The 11,055-nt window shown below is 42.0% G+C and overlaps 1 protein-coding gene across 1 annotated transcript in view; it reads left to right on the top strand.

The window, feature by feature from the left end:
- Positions 1–7,443: 7,443 nt before the first annotated feature.
- The window catches only part of GADD45A (growth arrest and DNA damage inducible alpha), a 6,584-nt gene continuing 2,972 nt past the window's right edge, over positions 7,444–11,055 (top strand). Inside the window, exons 1-3 of the mRNA XM_077450508.1 lie at positions 7,444–7,597; positions 9,056–9,157; positions 10,367–10,580. Of these exons, the coding sequence (XP_077306634.1) occupies positions 7,557–7,597; positions 9,056–9,157; positions 10,367–10,580 (357 nt within the window). The 5' untranslated portion in view covers positions 7,444–7,556. The remainder of the gene's footprint in view (positions 7,598–9,055; positions 9,158–10,366; positions 10,581–11,055) is intronic.

Raw genomic sequence — 11,055 nt, 5'->3', positions numbered from 1 at the left:
GAGAAGATAGAAGCGCCCGTGACTGGCAGAATCACTGACACCGCAGCACAGGAGCAGATTGTTTGCAAGGTAAGCTTGCTTGCCATAATGTGCTAAAATGCGTGTAAAGGTAGGATGGTGGTGGTGGTTGTCAAAAATATTTAGAATATATATTGGCCAAAACTGAGGAAGAATTTTTTTTTTTTTTTTTTTTTATTGGGATATTTATTATAGCAAAAAGTAAAAAATATTGTGTTTTTTTTTTTCAAAATTTTTGTTTATAGCACAAAAAATAAAAACCACAGAGGTGATCAAATACCACCAAAAGAAAGCTTTGTTTGTGGGGAAAAAAAGAAAGTCAATTTATTTATTTTTTTTAATTGGTAACCTGTAAAGGCTTTTAAAGTATCGCCTATGGATAGTAAAATTGATGTTGTTTGCCGCCGCGGCACGAGCGTGCACAATTTAAAAGCATGACATGTTTGGTGCAAATTTACTCGTGTAACATTATCTTTTTATATTTTACAAAAAAATTGGGTTATATATTGTGTTTTTTGAATTACGATAAAAAAAAGTGATTTATTTATATTTTATTTAATCAATAATGTATGTATTACCTTTTTTTTTAATTCTCTTTATTTATTATTTTTATTGATTTATTTATATTTAATTTAACCCATTATATATTAAATGCATTTCAATTATTTTTATTGATTGATTTATTTATATTTTATATAATCAATAATTGTATTTATTAAATGTATTTAAATACTTTTTATTTATTATTTTTATTGATTTATATTTTATTTAATCAATCAATTCATTCAATTTATTTAAATTATTTTTTATTTATATTGATTTATATTTTATTTAATGGGTAATGTATTTATTCAATTTATTACAATTATATTTATTTATTATTTTTATTGGTTTATATTTTATTTAATTGATAAATTCTTTATTCAAGTTATTAAAGTGTAATTCATTTATGATTTTTATAGATTTATATTTTACTTAAGCAATAATTATTTATATTGATTTATATTTTATTTAATGGGTAATGTATTTATTCAATTTATTACAATTATATTTATTTATTATTTTTATTAGTTTATATTTTATTTAATTGATAATTTATTTATTCAAGTTATTAAAGTGTAATTAATTTATGATTTTTATTGATTTATATTTTACTTAAGCAATAATTTATTAAATGTATTTAATTATTTTTATTTATATTGATTTATATTTTATTTAATCGATAATGTATGTATTCAATTTATTTTAATTATTTTTATTCATATTGATTTATATTTTATTTAATCGATAATGTATTTATTCAATTTATTTAATTATTTATATTTATATAGATTTATGTTTCATTTAATCGATAATGTATTTATTCAATTTATTTATTAAAGCAAATGATAAATCTATCATTCAAATTTATTTAAATTATTTTTATTGATTTATATTTTATTTAACTAATAATTTATTTATTCAATTGATTTAAATGTATTTTATTTATTATTTTAATTGATTTATATTTTATTTAATATATAAATTATTTTTATTATTTTTATTTATTATTTTTATTGATTTATATTTTATTTAATCGATAATATATTTATTTAAAAAATGTATTGACTTATGTTTTATTTAATCAATAATGTATTTATTCAATTTATTTTTTATTAATGGATATTTTATTTAATGAATTAATTATTTATTAAAGCAAATGATAAATCTATCATTCAATTGATTTAAATTATTTTTATTAATTTATACTTTAAGTAATCGATAATTTATTTATGCAATTGATTTAAATTCTTTTTTAATTGATCTATATTTTATTTATTCGATAAATTATTTAATTGATTTAAATTATTTTTTTATTTATTCTTTTTTTTATTTAATCGATAATATATTTATTGAATTTATTTAAATTATTTTTATTGATTTATGTTTTATTTAATCAATAATGTATTTATTCAATTGATTTATGGATATTTTATTTAATGAATTATTTATTAAAGCAAATGATAAATCTATTCCACAAGCTGTCAGGGAAGAGGTTCTGCAGCAGCTCGGGTGAAGTTCAGCGCGGTCACATGGTTCGGGTAGGCGCGGCTCTGTGATTGACAGCTGAGTGGAGGCACGTGACCGGCATGCTGCATTCCCAGCCCAGGGATCCACGCGGCTTCCAGTCAGCCGGCTCACCATGGCAACAGCCTGCCTAAGGGGTCCGCCCCCCTGGTGGGCTGACGTCACAGGCCGTGCTTTGCCCGCGCTTGTTCTCCTCAGTGCGGGACACTTCAATGGTCAAAGTGTGAATTGGATGGAAATGAGCTCAGATTGTCCCAGTTATGAATAAAATGGCGGACACTTGTCCCGGCATGCCCGCAGGGCGCTCACACACCAGTGGCGGGGTACAGGTTGCATAATGTGACAGGCAATAAGCAGCCAAGTCCCTGCAGAGTGAATGACAACAAACAGTCCCTGATATCAGGACAGTCCCAGGCTGCATAACTGTCCCTGCTCATATAAAGCACACACACCCACAAAACATTGCTGGGCCGTGGGAAGGAAATGCTGGTTGCCTGGCTCTCATGCTGATTCTGTGTTGTCAGAACTTTCTGAGGTAAACAAACCTGCAGATGGGGAGTTCTGACTTTTCTCTGACTTCCTTATCGGCATGCATGTTCCGGGTCGGTGCAACCATTATTACCTTGTGTAATACGCCACCATAACGCTACACGCCCGCAGTGCATCCAATCCTGGCGTTTTATTGCATCCAGGAGGCACAGAACCCGCTGCCTGCAGCCTGTATACCCTGCGCCTGGACGTTGTCCTGAGGGCTCCTCCAGGGTTCTGAGCATTTAGGGGTGCAAGCCCCCCAGAATGAGGGATTTCTGGTCCCTGGACGCTGCATTAAAATGTCAGGATTGGACGCACGGTGGAGGGGATAGGCGTTCCGTGTGCAAGGAGCCTACCAGGATGAAATCAATTCCGCATGAGGTGGGGGGGAACTCATCTGGGGCACCATATGGACAACATGGCACACTTACCTATCAGGGTTCCGTCCCTCCATATGGAAAACATGGCACACTTACCTGTCAGTGTTCCGTCCCTCCATATGGACAACATGGCACACTTACCTGTCAGGGTTCCGTCCCTCCATATGGACAACATGGCACACTTACCTGTCAGGGTTCCGTCCCTCCATATGGACAACATGGCACACTTACCTGTCAGTGTTCCGTCCCTCCATATGGACAACATGGCACACTTACCTGTCAGGGTTCCGTCTAGGGTTGCCACCTTTTCTTCAAGTCAAACCTGAACACTTTAGCGGCACACAGAAATTTTTTTTTTATAGCATAAACTCTATATTTTGCATTTATGGTAAATAACATTTCTAATCATATGAAGTTAATCACAAGAGTCCCCCTTTACATCAGAGTTCACAGAGTTCCCCTTTTACATCTGAATCTGCAGAGTTCCCTTACACTGTAAGAAGGGACTCTGCAGACTCTGATGTAAGGGAGAATTCTGGGGGCTCTAACATAAGCGATGCTCTGGGAACCCTTATTTAAGGGGGAACACTGAGAACTCTGATGCACAGTGAGGACTCTGATGTAAGGGGGAACACTGTGGACTCTGGTGTAAAGGGGAACTCTGATATAAGGGGGTGCTCTGAGAACTCTGATTTACCTTAGTGTACTCACTCAGAGGCAGGAGAGAGAAGGGGGAGACTTTAGTCACAGACAGGGATGGATGGTGAGCTCACTCACGCCTTGGCACCTCTCATCCAGATGTATCTAAGGCTGCTGGACTTCAAATTTCCAGCCCCCCCCACTTTCCTTTTCTGAGGCACAGCGCCAGGGATTGGAGTATGGGCAGACACAGAGGGGTAGGGGCGGGAGGAAGAAGAGGAGATTGAGCCCTCTCTCCTCTCCTGTGTGTATGTGTGTGTGTGTAGGGGGGGATTGTTAGTGCTGGCTTTGGGCAGTGTGAAAAAATTGTAACAGACATTGTCAACTTAGACAACTGCAGCCAGAAACCCTGCTGGGAGGCCATAGTCCATTCTGAATAATGTGTCCGGGTTTCAAGTAGCTTGAAACCTGGACACATGATTCCAAACCCGAACTGTCCGGGTGAATCCCGAACAGGTGGCAACCCTAGTTCCGTCCCTTCATATGGACAACATGGAACACTTACCTGTCAGGGTTCCGTCCCTCCATATGGACAACATGGCACACTTACCTGTCAGTGTTCCGTCCCTCCATATGGACAACATGGCACACTTACCTGTCAGGGTTCCATTCCTCTATATATGGACAACATGGCACACTTACCTGTCAGGGTTCCATTCCTCTATATATGGACAACATGGCACACTTACCTGTCAGGCTTTCATTCCTCTATATATGGACATTATGGCACATAATGAGTGCTGTGAACAAGGCTTATCGCCGAAACTAGTCTGCTGCTGACTGTAATCACTGTGAAGGCTTGAAAATAAATACGCTTGATAGTATGGGGTTTCCGGCTGCTTTTATTCAATGACATTATGGCACACTTACCTGTCAGGGTTCCATTCCTCTATATGGAAATTACGGCACACTTACCTGTTGGGATGCAGCAGCTGCATGGACACAGCTGCTGCTCCCAATTTGACGTTCGTGTGGTTACACGGCCCCAAACACAGACAGTGTGCGTTCAGGGCTGTGCATCATCATGGCTGTCAAATTTGGCCTTGTTCACATGGGGCGTACTATACTGTACTATACGATACTATACTGTATGATACTAATCTGTATGATACTATACTGTATGATACTATACTGTGCTGTACTATACTTCAGTATACTATACTATATATACTGTACTATACTATACTGTGTGATACTATACTGTACTCTACTGAACTGTACTGTACTATACTGTATGATACTATACTACACACACACACACACACACACACACACACACACACACACACACACACACACACACACACACGGATGTCATATATTGAGATGGGTACACTGCCCAGGCACAGCCATTGATTCCTGATGGACTACCTGTACAGGGATGCTCGGAACACTTGTACAACCCCCATGTGGGTAAACATGACCCTCACACAGGTTGTGCACTGTAGTACGCCTGTGTGAACAAGGCCTTTTTGCGTGTTTCTTTTTTAACGCATTTTACAAACTCCCCAGATACATAGACACCAGAAGCGATTGAAGTGTTCAGAGGGGCACCGGGGGGGGGAGGGGGATTTTGTGTGTGGTGGGAAGGGGGGTCGGGGGAAGCTCACTTGCTGGCTGCTGCCTGGCCCATCAGTGCTAACTACTAAAAACTGACCTATCTGACGCACACTGACCTACCTGACGCACATTGACCATTACACTGACCCACATTGACCTACCTGACACACACTGACCATTACACTGACCTACCTGACACACACTGACTATTACACTGACCTACCTGACGCACACTGACCATTACACTGACCTACCTGATGCACATTTACCATTACACTGACCCACACTGACCTACCTGACACACATTGACCTACCTGACACACACTGACCATTACACTGACCTACCTGACGCACACTGACCTACCTGACACACATTGACCATTACACTGACCCACATTGACCTACCTGACACACACTGACCATTACACTGACCTACCTGACGCACATTGACCATTACACTGACCCACATTGACCTACCTGACACACACTGACCATTACACTGACCTACCTGACACACACTGACTATTACACTGACCTACCTGACGCACACTGACCATTACACTGACCTACCTGATGCACATTTACCATTACACTGACCCACACTGACCTACCTGACACACATTGACCTACCTGACACACACTGACCATTACACTGACCTACCTGACGCACACTGACCTACCTGACACACATTGACCATTACACTGACCCACATTGACCTACCTGACACACACTGACCATTACACTGACCTACCTGACGCACATTGACCATTACACTGACCTACATGATGCGCACAGCTTCACCCCCCCCCTCAGCCCCCCTACAAATTCTCTCCCCCATTCCAAATCCCCCGACCCAGCACAAATCCCCCCCCAGATTTCTCCTCCTAGCAGACATACCCCAAATCATCCCTGCTAGCACAAATCCCCCCCCCAAAAATCCCCTCCTAGCACAACCCCCCCCCAAAAAAAAACAAATTCACTCACAGCACAACCAACCCCCCCCCCAAAAGAATCCCCTCCTAGCACAAATCCCCCCCCCCCCAATCCCACCTCCATTTCCTAGCACAAACCCCCCAAAATCCCCCTCCTAGTACAGATCTGCCCCCATCTCAACACAAATTCCCTCAAATCACCACCCCTACCACACCTCCCCAAATGTACCCTCCTAGAACAATTCTTATCCGCTGGCACCCCCCAATTCCCCCCACCCAACCTCCTTCTGGTGCCCCCAATTCACATGATACTACAGTGTCCCTCCTGCCCACCCTTTGTCCTGGTCCCACACACTTCCAATTTTGCTGCCATGCTTTGATTGTAATCTGCTGTGCGTTTTTCTTTAGGTGGGTGGTGGTGGTGGTGGGGGGGTAAAACTGTGGCTAAACCGCCTGCTATTACTGCACCCCCCAGCTGCCTATGTAAATGAGCCCTAAAAATGACTTTTTGATCTCTCATTACCAAGTTGAAGCTTTTCTGAGATTTTATTGGTTTCCATCTCTTCCCATTGTTGGCATGCTGAGGGGGGTGATCAGGACTTTTATTCAACTCTGTGACCTTTATTTCACAAGTGTACGGTCCAATGGGCACTGAGCACCACCCCACAGCAGCCAATCAGGATCCAGTTCTCCCCCCAGTCTGACTAGTGACACAGAATGCTGCTCTCTGATTGGTTGTTAGGAGTCAGAGGCATTGCAGAGCGCTGGGGGTATCCAGGTGAGCGGGAGATGATGATAGAATGGAGGGTGAAGGCACCCAGGCTGCAGCAAACAATAATAATAATAAATGCAATTAAAGCCAAGGCAGCTGGGGAGGAAGAGGAAAGGCTGGGCTCTGATCCTAGGAGAATCCAATGATAAATTTGTTCATCCATACATTATATTAGAAATCAGTTCCCACCGATATGATCGGTTGTGTGCAGATCTGATCCCATATGTGGGGTGATCGGACATTGCAGTGATGGGGGGGGGGGCGGGGACACCGCACACATCCAATGCAACTCAGGTGGCTGCAGGAACGAAGGGGTTACAGCGCCAGTTCCCCTCCATCGCCTTGGCAACCGTCTGCCCCACAGAAGCGCCGCCCCTCATCCCGCGCCCGGGCCAATCACGAGGTTGTAGTGAGGAGGCGGGGCCGCCGATCGGGTGCACCAATGAGAGGCGGCATGCTAATGAGATCGCTTTGCTCTAGAAGACGGGTACGCGCCGGGGGTGAGTCAGAGAGTCCGGAGAGCTGAGATAGAGAAGAGAAACCAGAGAGACACACACAAGGGAGACAAGGGATCACCGAGGACTGAGAGCTGCAATATGACACTGGAGGAGCTGAGCGGGGAGCAGAGCCGTGGAAAGTAAGGACAGCATGGGCGAGCTGTGTGTGTGCTGGATGGGAGCGAGAGGAGCACCACTGCAAGAGAGCCTGGGGGCCCCACTGGGACTTTTCAACAGGAGACCCCAATATGACTTCTGCATGAGAGACTTGGGGCCCCAGCATGACTTCTGCATTGGAGACTGGGGGCCCCACCATGACTTCTGCATTGCAGACTGGGGGCCCCACTGGGACTTTTCTATAGGAGACTGGGAGCCCCATCATGACTTCTGCATAGGGGCCGGGGGGTCCCCAACGTGACTTCTGCATAGGGGATGGGGGGGTCCCCAACATGACTTCTGCATAGGGGACTGGGGGGGCCCCAACATGACGTCTATTAACTAATGCAAAAGAGGCTAGGGGCATTTGACTTTCACAGGGGTGACTTATGCCCCCCACCCTGGCTAATGTAAAGGAGGACCCCAGTAACTAATGCAAAGGAAACCGGGGGGCTCCTTATGTGACCCCAAAATGACTAATGCAAGAGATTTGAAACCCCCATTCTGACTAATGGAAGGGAGACTTGGGGCTCCAATTTGACTTCTACAAGAGTGACCCCATTCTGAGTAATGCAAAGGAGTGCTGGGGGGGGGCCCCACTGTCATTTATACATAGGATCCTGGGGACCCCACTCTGATACAAAGGTGACCTCAGTAACTAATGCAAAGGAGGCTGGGGGCTCCACTCTGACTTCTGAAAGGGAGGCTGGGGGCCCTAATGTGACTTCTAAAAAAGGTCACTGGTGACCCCAATATCTCTAATGCAAGAGAGTCCCCCATATTGACTTCTGCAAGAGAGGTTTGGGACCCCTCATTCTGACTAGTGCAAAGGAGACTGGGGGGGGGGGGGGCAATCAGACGTCTACAAGGGTGACAGGTGAACCAATCCTGGCTGGTTTCCAAATTCCCAACTTGGCTGAGGACCTTTTTATTCTGACCTTTTGCATGGGAGGTTGGTGACCCCTCTGTGACACGTGTATGGGGTATGGTGTGCATGGTGGTCACCCTTTGTCAGGTGAGGGTAGCAGGGGTGACCTCGGAGGTCTTTCCGATCTGCTGGAGAGGCTGCACCAGGCTCCTCCATCACTGGAGGTCTGCGAGTCTTGCACGGTGCTCCTCAGAGTGTATGTGGGGTGATGTGCTTGTTTGGGGTGCCACATTTGTATTGCATATTTGGGGGGCTGGTACAGAACAAGGGTCTGACCCTGCAGGGGGAGCTGAAGAACTGAGGGGAGTCGCTGTCTGGGTCAAGTTGAAACCCCCCAAGTTGGTGGCTGTGATTGGTGATGCCCGGTGGCTGTGATTGGTGATGCCCGGTGGCTGTGATTGGTGATGCCCGGTGGCTGTGATTGGTGATGCCCGGTGGCTGTGTGGGGTTCTTGCTGTGATTCAGTATTGGTCGGTCTTTGTGGAATGTAGCTAATGAGGACCTGTCATTGCAGGATGGACAGTGTGGGCACCGCATTGGAGGAGGTGCTGAACAAAGCCAAAGTGCAGAGGACCATCACCATCGGGGTGTACGAAGCTGCCAAACTACTGAATGTGTAAGTACATCCCATAATAATATCCCTCTCTGTGCACGGAGACTTCATTTCTGCAGCTTTCTGCTTTTGGGGACATGTGGGCTTCCAGCTGCTGACATTGGTGTTTCGTGGGGGGGGGGGGGGGGGGCATAGGTAGTCCCAACTAATGCTATGTATAACATTCTGCTTATGATTATGTATAAATCCTGATTATTAATTAATATATAAATTATTGTTGTTGTTATCCTGTATAATATTATTCAGGGGTTATTTATTATTATTATTATTATTATTATTATTATTATTATTATTATTATTATTATTATTATTATTATTATTATTATATACATCCTAAATAATATATTATACAGAATATTAATTCTGTATAATATTTTATTATTATTATAACCCTGAAGAATAATGTATGAATCCTGTATAAAATATTATTCAGGATTTATTTAATAATTATATAATAATAATAATATTATACATGATTTATATATTAATCAGGGTTTAAATAGTAATAATATATAAATCCTAATATAATATTTAAGATTTTTTTATTTATTATCCTAAATATTATATAAATCCTGTATAATAATGTATATTAAAATCCTGAATAATACATACATTTATTATTATTCATAATAATAATAATAATAATGGATTTATGTATTATTCAGGATTTTAATATACATTATTATTATACAGGATTTGTATATTATTCAGGATAATAATAAAATAAAATAAAATCCTAAATGTTATATTATGATTTATATATTACTATTTAAACCCTGATTAATAATACATAAATCCTTATTATTATTATTATTATTATTATTATTATTATTATTATTATTATTCAGGATTTATGTATTACTGAACAATAATTTAATTTCTGAATAATAAATCCATAATAATAATTCAGGATTTATATTATTATTATTATTATTATTATTATTATTATTATTATTATCCTGAATAATATATAAATCTTGTATAATATAATAGAGCATTAGATGGAAGGTTACAGTAATGCAAAGGTAGCAGTAAAAATTCTGCATGATAACCCCAGGTCTACCCTAGACAGCCAGGCAACTGGCATTTTTAAAGGGCACCTGCAGAGGTGGCTGCCCCCCCCCCCCCCCCCCCAGCTCTCCTGTCTTGTCTGCTTTCCCTGGTTGTGCCTCGGTGTGTTCTAACCCCTGCCATGTGTTTGTTGTGTTGCAGGGACCCGGACAATGTGGTTCTTTGTCTGCTGGCCACAGATGAAACAGAAGACCAGGATGTCGCTCTACAAATTCACTTCACTCTGATCCAGGCATTCTGCTGCGAGAATGACATCAACATCCTGAGAGTGAGCAACATGAGCCGGCTGGCTGAGATCCTGGGCGGCTCTGACAAGCCGGGAGAACCTGCCGACCTGCATTGTATTCTAATCAACGTAGGTGACATTCTCTGTCTCTCGGGGAGGATGAAAGGAGGAGGGGGGGGGGGGGGGGCTGGGCGGGTTCCGCAAGCTTGCATTCCAGGGCTGGACCAGAGAGGGGATTGTTGTTGTGGGTTACTATGTCTTTGGATCACAAAGCCAGGAATGGACGTCACTCCCTTTTTGTAAGTTGATAGTAACGGAATGCCGCCTGCATACTTCTCTGTCCCACCAGGGAGGAATCCGAGGCTCAGGAGCAAAGTCCACACATTTCTAGAATTGTACGTCATATCCAAATGATGGCGTAGAGGTGCACCCCCCCCCCCCCCCCTTTTTTTTTTTTTTTTTTTTTTTTTTTTCCCGGCTGTGTGAGAAGCCACAGGTGGAATCTGCCATTCATAAGTCAATGAATCGGAGTCCATTCAACTTTGCCGGATTTGTTGTCTCCGCCCTAATAGTAGTTGGTACCCCAAGAGTTTAACCTTATGCT

This window comes from Lithobates pipiens, unplaced genomic scaffold (assembly GCF_037356315.1).
Source record: "Lithobates pipiens isolate NorthernLeopardFrog02 unplaced genomic scaffold, aLitPip1_a1.2 Scaffold_23, whole genome shotgun sequence".
Taxonomy (NCBI): domain Eukaryota; kingdom Metazoa; phylum Chordata; class Amphibia; order Anura; family Ranidae; genus Lithobates; species Lithobates pipiens.
Note: the sequence above shows the minus strand (reverse complement) of the source record. Positions and strands in the feature narration are given on the sequence as shown.